The sequence below is a fragment of the Bicyclus anynana genome, chromosome 23 (genome assembly GCF_947172395.1).
Source record: "Bicyclus anynana chromosome 23, ilBicAnyn1.1, whole genome shotgun sequence".
In the NCBI taxonomy this organism is placed as follows: domain Eukaryota; kingdom Metazoa; phylum Arthropoda; class Insecta; order Lepidoptera; family Nymphalidae; genus Bicyclus; species Bicyclus anynana.
In genome coordinates, this window is record NC_069105.1 from 589,093 (window position 1) to 607,144 (window position 18,052).

At 35.1% G+C, this 18,052-nt stretch overlaps 1 protein-coding gene across 1 annotated transcript; it reads right to left on the reverse strand.

The window, feature by feature from the left end:
- Positions 1 to 456: 456 nt before the first annotated feature.
- Positions 457 to 17,881, reverse strand: LOC112053214 (protein king tubby). The gene is made up of 7 exons (XM_024092555.2): positions 17,662 to 17,881; positions 17,408 to 17,531; positions 17,199 to 17,288; positions 14,152 to 14,336; positions 11,215 to 11,398; positions 10,107 to 10,306; positions 457 to 9,233 (listed from the first exon to the last, which is right to left on the reverse strand). Exons 1-7 carry the CDS (start codon positions 17,701 to 17,703, stop codon positions 8,829 to 8,831), a joined length of 1,230 nt encoding a protein of 409 aa, XP_023948323.1. The 5' UTR covers positions 17,704 to 17,881; the 3' UTR covers positions 457 to 8,828.
- Positions 17,882 to 18,052: the final 171 nt, after the last annotated feature.

Sequence of the window (18,052 nt, forward strand, 5' to 3'; positions counted from 1 at the left end):
ACCCATATTCAGCTCAATGTTGAGCTTGAGTCTCCTCTCAGAATGAGAGGGGTTAGGCCAACAGTCCACCACGCTGGCCCAATGCCGATTGGCAGACTTCACACACCCAGAGATTTAAGAAAATTATGTGGTATGCAGGTTTCCTCATGATGTTTTTCCTTCACCATTTGCGACATGACATTTCATTTCTTAAAATGCACTCAACTGAAAAGTTGTGCATGCCCCGGACCGGATTCGAACCCACACTGTCCTGAATCTGAGGCAGAGGTTATATCCACTGTGCTATTATTTGCTTATGTAAGTATATTGGGTACAACAAAATAAAAAAAATCTAGTTTTCACAAGACTTTTTTTGCTATCTTGCTATCTGAAAAAAATTATAAGTGACAATGCAGTCTCAGATGGAAGTGGGCTTACATTTTTATGTAAGGAAATCTAGCAAAATAAAATGCTTCATTTGAATATTTATAATTTTTATTATTTAAAAACAAACTATTGTAATACAATCTTGTGTTCAGGACAAATGCAACAAATAGAGCCTCATACATGATATTCAATAAATATTATAAAATATTAATTTGTAGCAAATAAAATAATATTACATATTTTAAATATGAATATCTTATACATATAAAACAAGAATTATTTTACATAATACATAGCAAAGACATTATACAGTATAATAATTCCATATTTATTTACACCATGTTGAGAAAATCTGATAGATTTTTGGAACTAAGTGTTTTTATGGTTAAAAGTAAGTTTTAAGTTAAAAGTAGAGTGAAGTAGCAGAATGGGTCAGGCAACAAAAAAGAACTAAACAGGATCCTGATTGCCGATTTTTTTCATACCCTTTTTACCTCTGACACCTGACAGTGTGAACATAATTTAATTTTTTTCAAATTCATCTCTATCTCTCTATTTAAAGCATCGGGTTAGACAGAGAGAGATAGATATGAATTAATATTTTTTTCCTGATTTATTGTACAATTAATATATGTGATACTAAGACCTTTAATTAAGTTAGTAAAAAAGTAACTAACCATAGAAAATAAATTATAGAAGCAAGACAATTGTCTTTCAAATTTTGTTTTATCTTTTATATTTCTAATACAAGAATACTACTTCTATACATATACATATTATATCTAGGGGCTGGACATAAAATATTTTCTAGTAATGGGACTGGTAGGGTATAATGCAGTATTTTTTAGATTCTCATTACTTAATGAAGAGTGCATAATTTTGTGAATTTATAATTTTGAAGGGAAATATCTTGTAATATCACTTAATAAAATAATAATAATTCACCATTCAGTAAATTTACCAATGTTTATAAAAAAGTTAATATTTTTCAAATTCAAATTATTTATTTGCATTCCAAATTTCAAACATGGGTTTACAAAACCACTAAAGTGTACTCTTTCAGGAAAAAAAAAAGATATGATAAAACATACCTAGATAAAAAATAAAAATCATATGATTAAAAATAGAACCTCCTTTAGGAAATAGGTAGGTACATAATAATTATGCACATATCAAAGCACAGCCCCTATTAAATTAACTACCAGTTATACAACTACCACATTGAGGGGGGGGTGTTAAAGCATTAAACTATACACAGGTACCACTACGATAGTCGAGCATATACAAAAAGCCTCAGGTACAAAATACATAGTAGACGTGGAAATAAAAGGCACAAACATTTAACCTATTTGTTATTAAAGGCACAATACACCAAAATTGATATCTTTGCCCCAAGTGTAAGTTTTTTGAACACACTTAAACATGTTCACAGTATTGGCTGAGATTTTACAACATGAGTCTTCACTTGCGCAATCAAGGGGTGCGGGGTATGATGGATGAGAGAGGAGAGTGAAAAGTTCACTTTGCTCATGCAATACGGGGTTTTTTGATCCCGTATTAAATATTTTCAGTGTGGAAGGTATGGTTCAGGTTTCCGCATCCATTGTCTAGCTTTCATGGTAAATATACACAACATTAGGACGAGTTTCATACCTTTGTCTAATACAATAACTGAGAAAGAGACATATAGCTACAAATTTCCACGTTTTACATAAAGGGAAATTGAAAGCACAGCTTAAGTGAACAAGTTTGTTTGTATCAAAAAACTACACTCAAACCACTTAATGTAATACATAACCTATATAAAAAATAGGTCGATTTATATTGTGATTTTCATGAAAAGTATGAGAAAAACTATAATGATAAATATAAACAATTTTACCCATTTTTAGGACGATGAAAATGTAATTTGACTTTAAAAATGTGAATCACATTACACACATTTAAGATTAAAATGAGACCGTAATTTTTGAGAGACATAAAAGATTTTTGAGACACATGAGAGAGAGAGAACAACGTAATATTATTAGAATGATGTCATATGATGACGTCATCGTCGTAGTGAAGACATTTATTTACCACATTGGTGCAAAATTGTACACAAATTCTATGCCATGACCGTAAGTTTAGGACTCATTGGCTTTCCCTCAAAATTAGTGACATCCCTTTCTTAATGCGCGCTTTTGAAAAGGATGCCACTATTTCGAAGGTTTCACTTCAATTTAAAACTCATGTACAACTGTATTAACACCAATTAATATAATATATATACATATATCTATTTTTCGTTAATTTTTGTGCTATAATAATGTATGGATTTCTTTATTGTTTATATTACATAATATTGAAATTCTCTAGTGATTATAATATAATAATAGTATTATTATGTTTTAGTCAAATATAAAATAAATAAGTGAAAAATAACTTTCACTGCATAAATTGATATTATTATGAAAATTCTTTGTGCTCATTATTTAAGAAAAATATTCTCAGTTCATACAATATACTAGAAAGCTCGTGAATGTCATGCTTTTATATGCTATGCTTATTAATTATATTACAATTCATTTATGATTTTATTTTAGGCTATCTATACACATATCCTACATATAGGCACACATTTAATTCCTCTACTCTTATATTTTATATTGTGTTTTCAGAAAAAAAATACATATCCTGAATTGCAAGAAAATTAGCTTTCTACTAAGATTATGACAAATATTTAGAATATGGTTTGTTTAGACATCAGTTGAGCGAAAAATACAGTAAATTGCGTTGTTAAAAATATGACTATTAGTAGATATGGTAGACTAGCATAACAGATATAAGCCAACTATAAAAATGTAGAAATGCATGTTTTAGAATTTAAACTATCGTGAGTGTTATTCATATAAATTGATAATGAAACACGGCTAAAACTCACGTGATATAAGGTATATGCTCTACTACTTTCGAACCCATACGGGGCCCTTAGTTATGAGCTGGTTCTTGCAACGCGGTACGATCCAAAACGGATGAGTTCGAAACTAGTCGGGCATACTTTGACCTTATATCACGTGAGTTATAGCCGTGTTTCATAATCAATTAATTGAAATGCATGTATTCCAAGTTACATCTCTTTATGATATAGATATTGTAGTTTATGATGAAGGATTGGCATTGATTTTGTTAAGGTAGGCAGGATAAGTGCATTTGTGTATGTAAATTAAAGAAACGTTAGCAAAGCATTTTCAAAACTATTGTTTTAAAATAAAATTAAATTATTTAATTTTTCATTGTTCACTTCATGGATTACTTTGCGTACCTACTTGGATGATTTTCAAAGTGCAAAATAATTCAAAAGTCAATTCAATTCCATTATCATCAATAGATGGTGAGGCAGTGAAAATGATTGGAAAGCGATCGTATTATTGTCAGAACTATACAAATTCTAATCGACATATTAATATTGTTGTAGAAACAGTATTCGACCAATACAGTATTATATTGGTCGAATACTGTTTCTACTGTATAATTTACTGAATGAGGGTCATAGCTGATTCAAGCCCATAACCAATGGCTCTAATGCACAAAATAGTAACTAGCATCACTGGATTGCTTTCCTTGCAAGCGGTCATAACTTCAGATGGTGCAAAACGAGTGCCAGGCTATATAATGAGCTATGACCTTTAGAATGAAGAATATACAAATTTATTTGATTAGAAACTCTAACACGCTGGCCACGATATTTGGATTGAGTTAAAAAAATGTATTATTCAATATTAGTTACACAAAAAAGATTTAACTTTAAGGCTTTACTTATGCATGCTTTATTTTCAGTTACCTTTTAGAATATAAACTATCGTGACTGGGTGGGTCTGGAATAGGGATGATGACAGTTTTTTAAATTGTATTTAAATTAGGAGTGTGCTATTAGTAGGTAAAGCAATTTAGTAAAAGTAACAGGGTATCTGCGATCAAAAGGCTCAGATTTGCGGCGCTGCCGCGGATTCTTGAAAAACGCGCCATACAAAATGGTACGAATTAATGACGTCGTAGGTGCATAATGATCGTTAGATTTGTATGGGCGGTCAACAAAATTACCAATATCTTTGTTATTTGTGCGTTTAAGTTTATAGTTCATGTATTGAAAAATATCACATTTAATGTAAGGAAGCTAAAACTGTATGAATTTTCTAATTTGATAATAGCAGAAAATCTACCGGGAATAACTCAACAGATATTAACATACTATGATAGCTACTGAAAACCCAGTCTAAGTTAGGTCTTTGATTGTTATTTTCAGTAAAAGTCATACATAAGTAAAACCCCTATCTACTACATTATATTGATTAAATGCGAATAAAGAATGAATTAATTATATCATCAATTTGCACTGAAAACAGTATTGTGGTGATATTAAAAAAGATACATTTAAATATATTTTAGTAAAAAAATCACTTACCACTATTTTTTTTTTAAATATAATTATCCTAAATAAAATTTGCAATAGTGACTAGTACAAAAGAAATACGCATAATCGTTTGTATTATTAATGAATGACACAAAAATTTGTACGTTTAGAATAAAATATAGGCAAGTAAATTCATTTGGGACAAAATGGTGCTAACTGGACACACAATTTCCAATTTGACAGTTCCAAAATTGGCTGCATCCTTTACAGAATGCTCCCGTCGAATAAGGATAGCATTATTTTAAGACTGTTAATTTAGTATCGTGTGAAACAGAATTAGCATCATTAATGACATATCCTAAATACGTGATTAATTACTTTGTTTTAATTATCAACAACTTATTCGAATTTTTCTATAACCTCTATATCCGTTGTAAAGGCCTTGATGCCTTGAGCAAATTCATAACGCGAATCCCGGCGCGAAATGCGACAACAACTGTAATTTGATCCACATTATAGTGTTTTTCAGATAGCATGAGCATGGGTACGGTGACAGTTCGATTTACTCCTGAAAGTTTGCCACGATTCACGATAATAGTACGCATTATGAACGTCATAAGGCAACTGTCATACCCATGCTATCTGTAAAACACTTAAGCAAACTTTCGCGACTGCTTCTATAATTCGCGCTGCAAAGATTCGACTAATTTATGAAAACAATGCGCGAATACCTGAAACTATTTTAATGTTTCGCGGTATATTCCGAAATTCGCGCGTGATTCGCATGTGAATATGGAGCGTGTATTATAGTCTATTGTTAAACGGTTGTTACGGTTTGCTTAAAGGAAGAGATAATTGCTGTATTGATCTTTCTCATCCCTTTGGGCGAATAACGCAAGTATTAGCTTATGGTCTTTGGGCTCTGGAACAAAATATTTATACATGACTACTAAAATTTTGTGTATGTGATATTCATGGCGAATCAGACAAAACTATGAACGTAGCGAACCAGAGTGGTGGGTTATTCTTTTTCAGAGTATTTTCCAGACTTTGGTGCATTCGATAACATAATATATGCTCCTTGAAATTTGTCCGAAAAGGTATCACTTGATTTTAAATATATTTCTAACTTTCTGACACACTATCATATACATAAAATTTGAGCAGTGAGTTCATAAATAATTTAGTTTCTGAGTCAAAACTCCCCTTGTGAAACTTAAATGCGACTAATTGTAAGCATCCACAGATCCGTATCGTACGTATCGGACGCATCGCATCAAACGGATTGTAGTATTCTTCGTATAGGAAGTCATACAAGTGCGTCCACTGATCCGCATCGAACGGATTTTAACTATCGCAAAATTTAAAATCCGTTTGATATTGCATCAAAAGGATTTTAAATTTTGCATCCGATAAGCATGATGTGGATATGTGGACGCCGAAGTTCAAAGTAACTCTACTAACAAAGGCTTCGCAGTGCACAATTTTACATGCTAACTTGTGACGTTTCATCTCCTTAACTAACTTAACCACATAACTATACCAATAATTTTGGGAATGTCTCAAAGTGTCTTAACACTATCTAAACACAAAATACACTGACTTAATTTTACTTAGGTATAAAATTAACATTCAATTTGGATTTACCACATTGCAAAAAATGGGCCCATAACCTAATAAGTTTGAGTTAACAATAAACAAACCTATTTTGTACGGGTCTTGACTTGATTTTATTTACCACTAGAAAGCCACTACATTTATAAGTGTCATGGGTTACATCTTATCCCTGTATGCTCTCGGAATCGGGAACTAACAGTGAAATTCATAGTCGTTGTAGGGGCACCCTCAGGGGATCATTTAGCCGCTGAGTGTCGAAATTGAAATTTGACACACAGCAGGTGAATGATCCCCTGAGGGTGCCCCCAGAACGTATATGAATTCCTCTGTAAGTGGGTAAAACCGCAGGGCGTCGGCTTAGGTAAAGTCAAGGGCATAATATCAAACCAATTTTTTTTTTAATTATTAAATATATAGGTTTGGAACAAGTAAAAAAACTAATTATAATTGTGGCAAATCCAAATCAAGTGCCAGTTAGCGTCAGGACTAACAAAACTTAGTCCTAGACAAAACTAAACTCACAAGGACAGTACCCTGTTAATTCAAAAGCGAACTTAAATCCCTTGGACTTTCAACTTGGACCTTTAAAACTAGTTAAATTATCACTACGAATTGTCACACAATCATCTAATGTTCTAAAAGGCTGTGTGGATCAGACCTTCGATATTTTATAAAAGTTAAAAGTTTGTCAGTACTCCTACCATAGGCAACTTAGTTATAAAAAATACTTTAGGCTAAGGTACTATGTGACAAATAAAACAATTAATAATGACTATGTGATTTGTCTGTAAGCCAAAGAAGTGGGTACAAGAGGAATGCCAGCAAAATATTTCTATAACATGCTTAAAGACCTTGAAGACCTCACTAGCAGCCAGGGCCCGATCCCGTGGGGGGAGTTTTTGCCAGAGCGGCAATAATGAGGGGCGGGTAAAAATTAAGTGCGGCAAAATGGAGTTATTTGACTTATTTGATTTCTTTCAACTCTCTCTCTCTTTCTCTAGTTGGCCTCTCATGACAGGATCGTGACCATCTTAGAGAGTTATCTTTAGATAGACAATGCTTTGCCATCAAGTACAGTCTCTAGCCATTTGAACGGCTCTATATAACTACTAATATATTATAATAATAAATATTTTATCATAAATTTTAATAGTGTTTTATATTATATTAACATAGTTAAAAAAAAGGAAAAATAAATAAATGGGATAAAAAAAGTATTTTTGGAGAATGTAAGTAAGGGTCGGCAAAATGTATCATTGCTCGGAGCGGCGATATTTCTGGATCGGGCCCTGACTGCAGCAAGAAGTACGAGTATATTAGAACGGGTATCCAAAGCTGCTTTATAAGAATCCTAACAAATTTTAGAACACACTGTGAATCCATGGAATGCTATACCAAAACTTGCCCCTGATATGAGAGTGGGCTGACAAACTTTCAGCTCTTGTAAATTAGCAAAGGTCTGGGCATATACAGGTTTTATAATACTTTAAAAGTAATACTTCGATCACTGGTCGATGATATTTTAGAACAAAACACAACCTACTCTGTCACAAGCACCAAAAACTAAAATGTGTGCGTTTTTGCTTCGAAAAAAGTCCACCACAACCATAAGGTTGTAAAGACATAAACGAGATTTCTTAATTTACCCAAAAGAAAAATGAAATACTCAATTTTTGCTTTATACAATTTCTGTAGTAACTTTGTGATATTTTGTCAACCAACATAGATAAAACAATACTAAAACAAAATGGCGTTTAAGCAAACATGATTGTGAATACTATCTACACTAAAAACGACTTAAAAAATTATAACTCACACTGAGTTAATAATTATTATTAACACAGTTTAACAATAATACAGTTCGGAAAATCAGTGCGATTTACTATTTGTTTGGTTTGTACAAATAGAGTTTGTCGACCTGAGATTGGTAACATTACAAAAAAAATTATAGAACGCCATTGTGATATTACACTTCTCAGTGACTTTGATTTAAAAAGTCGAGGAAAATTTTTCAAATAGTGCCAACTATTCTATTATACTGTTGTACTTACCTAGTAAGATTTCGGCAATTATAAACGGTACAAACACTCAAACATACCAAAATAAAGTGTGTATTCAAAGTGTGTTTCCTTAACTGTTTTTATGTGTCACTTGTTGATCCAGTCTATATGATACTGTTTCTACGTATTCTGGCTATACTATAAAACGTGCAGTTTTTAATTAGGGTAGGCGTTATGCTTGTGATATTATGTATTCTGTGGTTATACATAAAATATTGTTTTCTCAAGGTAGGCTGTGAATTTTTGCATTTATAAAGTGCACGCCACTGACAAACAGCAGGTCACATCGCTAGGAATATAATCCAAACTGTATTATTACTAAACTGCGAAAAGTTACATGTACAATCGCCTCAGAAACTCAAACGTGGTCACCCAAAAACACAATAAACAAGTTATTCACACGCTAATTTGCTGTCAAACGAACTGAGAGCTATCCCAAACGCTTGCAAAGCGCACAAAGGATATCTAAAGTCCATAGTGAAGACATCCTCGGATATCCTCCCGAATTGCATCACCACATAGTCCGGCTCCGAATCGTGGACTATCTGAAAGTTCTTAACACTTGCCTGGGTAACTCTTCCATGGAAATTAAGCACATATGACTGGGTCTCATCGTTCCATACTGGTGTTTTGTTGTGCAATACAACAATGTCGTCCAGGTTCTGGCCTTTCCAACGTTCTAGAAGGGTTTCGCTGTCATCTTGGGGTGCTATTGTAACCCGTTGACGGTCCGGCGTCATACCGGGGAGAATGACCGTCATTTTCCGGGGGCCTTTGAAGCCTAGGACGTTTGTGTCCTGGAAAAATATTTAAAACAGTTAAATAAAGGAGAAAATTGTGTCAATTCGAATCACGATTTCAATGACATATCTTTTTTTTGAGTCGTGATACCCCAGTGGATATGACCTCTGCCTACGATTCCGGAGTATGTGGGTTCGAATCCAGTACGGTGTATGCACCTTTAACTTTTCAGTTCTGTGCATTTTATAAATATCACGTGTCTCATACGGTGAAGGAAAACATCGTGAGGAAACCTGCATACCAGGGAATTTTCTTAATTCTCTGCGTGTGTGAAGTCTGCCAATTCGCATTGGGCCAGCGTGGTGCCTAACTCCTCTCATTCTGAGAGGGGACTCGAGCTCAGCAATGAGCCGAATATGGTTTGATATGGAATATTTTTTTATTGTAAGACCAGATAGACCTTGACTGCTATCTCACCTGATGATAAATGATAATGCAGTGTAAGATGGAAGCTGACTTACTTTGAAGGCTGATAAAAAGGTGATATTTTTATATCCTTTGCTTGTATATTTTGTGTCAGGCCTTACATTTCTCAAAGTGATATTCATGAAAATGTGTAAGTAGTAAGGGTATTGATTAATAATTTTAAAAAATCCGTCCAAGTGTAAATAGGGGATGATGGGAGTTTACACCAAGTTTTTGTGGATGAACCTCAGACCTCGGTTAGTATAATCTATACTTCTATACTAATACTATAAAGAGGTAAAGGTTGTGGTATTATAGGGGGTAATCCCTGGATCTACTGCACAGATTTTGAAAATTCTTTCACCACTAGAAAGCCACGTTATTTCTGAGTGTCATAATCCATATTTCAGCATCGCATACTCACGGGAACGGGAAGTATGCGGGGCTAGTATCATATAACTTACGTATACAACCGCAGCCAACTCGTGTCGAGGCGGGTCCCTGTGGTTCTTCCGCCACGCCTTGCCATTGTCATATACTGTGAACGCGGTGCCGAGTAGGTTGGACCTTAGCTTGCCCGCAAAGCTGTCCGCTTGGCGAGTCAACTCAGTCGGGTCCGTTGACATCAGGTAATTTGAGGTCGCTGATTTTTTGCGTTTGCGGCCTGGAGTAGAGAAAAAGGTCATGAGATGCTTATGGGATATTCAGACTAATTAGTAGCCGTTATGGGCAGAGCAGGGCTAGGGTTTTCTCCTGATAGCCTGTAGGCTTAAAATTCGACAAACTACATATCTCGTGAAGAGAAACAGGCAAAATGTCGACCAGTAGCGACAAAGTTGTCCCAGTACCATGTACCCAGTACTATGTAAGTACCATGCACTGAAAGAAATAGAGATATTTCCGGTTTCGCCATAATTGGTTGATATTTGTTAATTTCTCTTCACGAGCATATCTTTGATCGCACTGTTGTCTTAATAGTGAGCAATAAGTAATTAGTATGGGTCTTTAAATTTATTTATATACTTTTCAAGTATGTAATATTTTGTGTTTACAAATTAAGGCCCTTAACCGTATCTAAAGTGATTAACTCTAAATGAGGTAAGTATATTTCTCTACCAAATGCATTTAGTTAATTAAGAATAAGAATAAGAATTGTTTTATTTGAATAAACTCAGTACATAAATAGCAATGACGTCCTGGCCCTTAAACTAGGTAAGCCCGTGTCTTAAGGGCCAGTGACTTCCCTGGGTACATATGCTACATACAATATCCATACAATATCCAAAAGAATTTTTACAAAGATCTTAAAAATACATTACTAAAAAAAAGTTTATAATTATTAATTTTGTGTGCATGTGTTAGTGCGTGTGTGTGTGTGTGTGTGTGTGTGTAAATACATGCATGCGTGAAAGTGCGAGTATGGCTGTGTGTGTGCGTGCGTGTGTGTGTATGCGGCTGTGTGTCGTGCGTATGAGTGTGACTTATAACTAGACTTCTTTAGTATTAATATTATTAATACTAAAGAAGTCTAGGTAATTGAACAGTTTAGTTTAGAATTTCAAATGTGCTTACCAGCAAGCAAAAACACTTTCTTCCCGTAATCTTTTTCGAGATGCAAGAAGTACGTGGGATACAACCCTCTGTCCATGCCCTTCCTGTCGCGCGCTATCCGGCACTTGTAGAGCGTGCCGTGTTTAGCGGGAGTTATTACGAACGTCTCCACAGCACCTTCCACTGACCCTTCGATTTCTGCCGTCTGGAAATATATAATAAGACATAAAATCCAACTGTTTCTATATATTTATCGCTAACTTTAGGACTCGTCAGGGATTGCTGAAGGTAAAACATCGTGAGGAAACTTCCATACCTTCTCTACGCGTGTTAAGTCTGATAATCCGCATTGGGCCAGCGTGGTAGACTATTAGCCTAACCCCTTTCATTTTAGGAGGAGTCTCGTTATCAACAGCGAGCCGAATATAGGTTAATAATTATGGTAAACTTTTGGACTCTTAAGCAAAAGGGAACGGAGTATTTCTGCGTGATTAAATCAAAAATGAAAGAGATCAACAAAATTAATAAAGGCCTCTTGTATGGACTTTCAAAGACCACGGTCTCGAGCCGCCAGCATCCAGCGGCTCCTTGTAACCTGCTTGCGGTCTTCAGTCTACCTATGCGGGGTCTTCTCACTGCACTTTCCGATGCAGGGTCGCCATACCAGCACCTTGGAACCACAATGTCGATCGGCTCTGAGCTATAGGTACCTTTGATGGCTATGGTTCTTCTGCGGGTCTCCTCATTTCTTATTTAATCACACAGAAATACATCAACCACACATACCTACATATTAAATTCAAAATAAACAGATATTTTCGGGAGAACTTCGGAAATCAGATGACAACATTAAACTTAGAATAAACAAAAGCTTACCAAATACAATCGCTTCATTGTTGTAAAATTACTGTAGGTATTTATACTCGTATTAATATAATAAACACAATATCACGTAAATATAAATTCCGAGAATTATCAAAGTTTTCCAAGACAATTTACTACGACCTGCTATTGCATTCATGAATAGAGTGCCAATGCAAAATTTACAGATAATGAAAACTCATGGCTCATGAGTAAACAATACGTAACCTTAGTAGCCTACGTCATTTAACAGGAAATTATACTATGACTACTACGATCGTTCCCGGATAAAAAAATAAATATGCTATACATTTATCCATTACAATATGGGGAAATATAAACAACAAGAGATAGTTACAATGAAATTATCTTCAAATATAATATAGTCAATTTATGCACAACAAGCGGACGCCCGCGTGGAATTCAGTTTTTCACAAATCCCGCGGGAACCATGGATTTACCGGGAAGAAAAGTAGCCTATGTGTTAATCCAGACTAAAGTAGTAGCGGCGTTAAAGATAAATAAACATCCATACAAACTTTCGCGTTTATAATATTAGTAGGATTGAAACTTGACTACGTCAAAATTGTTTTCGCGGCAAAATGCTTTACTTTCCTACGGCAGCTGTTTATTAATAAACTAACACGACGTCCTGCGTTAGTTCTCGTTCCCGTGGGAATACAGAGATATAATATAGCCTATACATTTACAAATAGCATGACTATCTATTGGTACAAGAATTTTCTAAATCAGTTCAGTAGATCAGAGGAAACTTCTACAATTTCACAAACTTTACCTCTTTAGCAAATTCCCATATTTTATTCAGTACACTGTGAGGTGTACGTGCCAACTATAATATCAAGGCATACATGTCTGAGAACACCTACTCAGTAATTACCAACAATGTACATAGTGACGCCGATTGCGTCATCACAACATTTGAGTACATTCCCGTATATGTTTGTTTTTCAATTCAGAATATAAGATACTAAGTGTGACACGCGCATGGAGAGGAGTTGCAAAAATTCTCGGTATACCTATAGTTTGAATTTATATGAAGAAGGAATGCACAAAGCTTATTTTTATATAATGATTTATTTATTTTGCTATCATCCGCGAAAAGTCGACGAACCCATGCGACGACGTCACCCAAGTCCGACAAAATACTCTCTACGTACGTTTCACCCCGAAACCAGAGCATCCTCAGCAGATGTTGACTCTACAACGTGCAATTGCAAAGACAGTCTTTGCAATTGCACGTTGTAGAGGATGATTGCGGATGATAGCAATATAAATAAATCATTATATAATCATGATGAACGTCCGCAAAGTAACACCTGCGTCTATCCAATATTTAAAAAAAGCATATTTTTATTTATCGGCTAGCGACGCCCGCTGCCTCTGTAGATATATGCTTTCTAAGATTTAGAACATTTACCTGGCTAGGAGAACTGTCTCTCTGCGCTCTGCTCTGCAAAGGCGCGACCGCTGCATCAGCACATACGTCATCGGTGCTTGCGTCGCGCCCCATGCTACACACTGGCTAACTTTCTTCTTTTTCCTTACTACCATTGTAGATATATTCTTCTCAAGATCTAGAACATTTACCTGGCTAGGCGAACTGTCTCTCTGCGCTCTGTTCTGCAAAGGCGCGACCGCTGCATCAGCACATACGTCATCGGCGCTTGCGTCGCATCCCATGCTGCACACTGGCACACTTTCTCCTTCTTCCTTACTACCTTTGTAGATACATTCATCTCAAGATCTAAAACATTTACCTGGCTAGGAGAACTGTCTCTCTGCGCTCTGTTCTGCAAAGGCGCGACCGCTGCATCAGCACATACGTCATTGGCCCATGCGTCGCGCCCCATGCTGCACACTGGCTAACTTTCTTCTTCTTCCTTACTACCTTTGTAGATATATCCTTCTCAAGATCTAGAACATTTACCTGGCTAGGAGAACTATCTCTCTGCGCTCTGTTCTGTAAAGACGCGACATCGGTGCTTGTGTCGCGCCCCATGCTGCACACTGGCTAACTTTCTTCTTTTTCCTTACTACCATTGTAGATATATCCTTCTCAAGATCTAGAACATTTACCTGGCTAGGAGAACTGTCTCTCTGCGCTCTGTTCTGCAAAGGCGCGACCGCTGCATCAGCACATACGTCATCGGTGCTCGCGTCGCGTCCCATGCTGCAGACTGGCACACTTTCTCCTTCCTCCTCACCGCTGCCTTCCCCAACATCATCTCCGACTGTTAGCACTTCTATTTGATTGCCAAGTTCTGTAACGATTTGTATTTTAGCATTATAATATCGGCCCATCTACACGCCTGATACCTTTTGTAGAAATTGTCAGAGGTATCAGATAACTCTTCCCCAAGTAACCCCGCTTCAATCTTAGACTGCATTATCATTTTACATTAGGTAAGTTAGCAGTCAAGGGCTAACTTGTAAAAGAATTTAAAAAAAAACATCTATTACAGGACTTCAATATGGGAGCTCAGGGTTGTGGTATTGAGGTCCAAACACCATGAAACTGGGTTCAGTTTCATGGTGTTTGGTTTCAATGTTTCCCTGCTTTCAATGATTCCCTGAGACTCGTACATAGTTTTTCTACTTCCGATTTAAAGCAATCACACTAATATTATAAAGGTGAAAGAGTGTGTGTGTGTGTGTAAGTGTGTATGTTTGTTCCTGGGCTGTGGCTACTGAAGCGACTTGACTGAAGTTTGGAAAAATAGATTTTACTTTGGATTATTATCACACAGGCTACTTTTTATCCCGGAAAAATCCAAGGTTGCCGCATTCCGGATTTGTGGAAGACTGAAAGCCAGGCGGACGATGTCGCTTGCGTTCGTTAGTTTACAATATTATTATTTTAAGTTGGCTTAGTTTACAAGTCTGTCTGTTTGTAATGGCTCTACTACTGGTTAGACGGACAAAACTACTGAGAAGACAAGAACATGGGACAACAAGAACTGTAATTTCACTAAGATCCATACCATTCAAGCCATAACACAGGAATGTTGTGTGGTGACAAAAAAAGATACAGTGGTAGTACTTTCCTAAATTAGCTCTCACAAAGAACACTACCAACCTTACCTACCAACATTATCATATTTCTGTATGTGTAACAACTTTGATTGAGTCAAGTCCAATATGATTGTACTGGATCAACAAAGAACAGTAAGCATGAGTCACAGTTAAAGTATAGGTAACAATTACTCATCTATACACCTAACGTTTGTTCTGACGAAACAATCACTTCCATGAAAATTTTATTTATTTATTTACAAGCAGATGTCCACTACTACGCCTATGTGGAACCCATCTATCAAAGCAGAATATCCCCTGATGCATTGTTTTTGCTATATAATCTCAAATGGGCAGTGTTTTCAATAATGCTGCCAGGCTACTCAATTTTTTCTGCCACTTCCAATAATTATTGTTGTCAAATATTTCTACTACTTTACACAAAACCTAGGAAAATTGTATACCAAAATCTTCCTTAATCATATAGTGGTGAGACCTACTTGAAAAATGGTGTAGGACTTTGTTAAGTAATAAGTATAGATAAAAAATTGTGCCACTATGTTTATGATTCATCCACACTTTATCTATATAAAACGACTAGCGGACGCCCACGACTTCGTCCGCCTGTAGACTTCCTTAATTCGGCCCCGTCGCAAAAACCGTTCTTATCGTACGACTACTATCTATAAACTACATCCTCGTCAAATTTCGAGATTTATATTAAGACAGACACATTGATATATTAAAATTAATAAAAGTTCTGTTTTCCTTCAGTTTTCTTTAAATTTTTGGCACTTACATTCAATAAATAAAAACAGTATTTTTAATAAATTTAAATGGCCCAACATACTGACAAATTATACAACAAAAAGTACACAAAAGCCTTAAAATCTCCAAAACTAGAAGATTTTCAGCTTCTAGTTTTGAAGATTTTAAGGCTTTTGATTTTACAGATGACGTTTCTGGTTGTATACTGTCAGTATTTCCAAATTTGACTAATTGCTTATACTACTACCATATGGGAAGGCAGGTTCTGCGAAGAAGAGCAAATATAAAACAGCAAAATCGATTATTCATATATACTAATATTATAAAGAGGTAAAGTTTGTGGTGTTGTAGATCTCTGGATCCACTGAACCTATTTGCATATTCCTTTATCTCTAGAAAGTTACATTAATTGTGAATGTCATAGGTTATATTCTATCCCTGTATCTCACAGTGGCAAGAACAACACAGGTAAAGCCGCAGGGTGTCAGCTAGTTACTAATAAATTAAAAGTATAACTATAGCAATTCTCTTTTAGGTCTTATCAGCATTGCCATTCAGCTATTTATCTCAATTATACGCTTAGCATACAGATTAACATTATCAGATACATAGATACAGGATTAATATTATCAGGTTGATAAAAGTTAATTAAATTACAAGCATTTCTGGGAAAGTTACACAACTTAGAGTTGGAATAATAAGATAATAAAAGAAAACCAGCTATTTGATTTATCAAAGTTTTAACTTAAATTATTTGACATAAACAGACATTCATAGCGGCAAACATTCATCATATTAGTAGTTTGGGAAATCAATATATTTGACTACAGTTTAAATAGTGTACAATCCATCACCATTCATCATCACTATCAGTTCACGACAGGGCCAGGACTTTCTACTTACAGGAGCTTAGACCATGTAGCTCCTAAGCAGGATGGTGGGTTTATAGTGACATTTCAACTCTTTATTAACAGTCTTTACCAAAACCTATTTTATTTAAAATTCATAATTAAAACCCCATTACTATAAGATTTAATAAAAAAATTGTTGGAATTTTGTTGTTTAAAAATGGGATACCCCATATGCAATGTTGGTTTAATGTTTGTCCTTCAGATTAAGTTAATGTGGCATAATCTGCTTGCTACTGCCTAAACCATTTATGGACAAGTTGAAGTTCGGTAAATAGTTATAGGATCAACTTATTTTACTGCATTGGAACTCATGCTGAGAAACATCTAGTAGTTAAATAAAAATAAATATAGGTAATTAAATTAAGCATCACTATTTTTTTAATATTAAAAATGTACTATGTCAAATATGGGAGAACAATAAATGATACTTACCGTCATAGGTTGACATTCTGTTTGTTTGGAGAGGAATGACTTGGTCTGGATTTACTGGCGACATGAGAAATTGCATCGGACCATCATAGCCTGTTATAAAAAAAATAAATAAAATGCATACTTAGCAAAAACAAAATAGGGGTACAACCATGCAACACACGCTAAAAATAAGTAAATAAATGATGAAATAAGATGAATTCAAACATTACCATGGAGTTCTCTTGACCGACTTCCAGATATAGGACGCTTTGCAGAACCTACCCTAAGATCATTCGCTTGGACCATACCAGAATTCTGCCTTTTTTGTTTCATCTTCTGTTCCATTATTTGACGCTAAAATTATACAAAACTTGGCACTTAGTACAAATTAACACATTCAATACATAAATAAAGCACTTTTACTAGTTTTTATCATAGAATAAATCCATTTTCTTAAATTATAATTTCGTGGGAATTTTCTTACTTGCTGTTCGAGTTTCTGGTCCCTTAGGCTTATAGAAGCCATCGCGTACAATTATTTTATATTGTGTTTGTAGTTTATAGAGAGCTTTACACTATTTAAAGCTTTGATAATACTTTTATTTCAAAATTCAATACAATTATTGGCATTTTGTAAGCTCATTTTTGTTTATAAATCATCTTGCCTACCGTTGCCCCGAGAATCGAGTGTTGTCAGATGAAAAAATATCGTGCCTGTTTATTTTATTAAAGCATTAGGCCCAGTGGTTTCCAACATTTTAATTTTTTCTACGCCCGTATTCTGATTTTGTGGTACCTACTTTATTATACATATATACCTGCTTATGAAAAAGTGCATTTTATATTTTGAGAAGTGCAACGTCACGTCTTGCGCT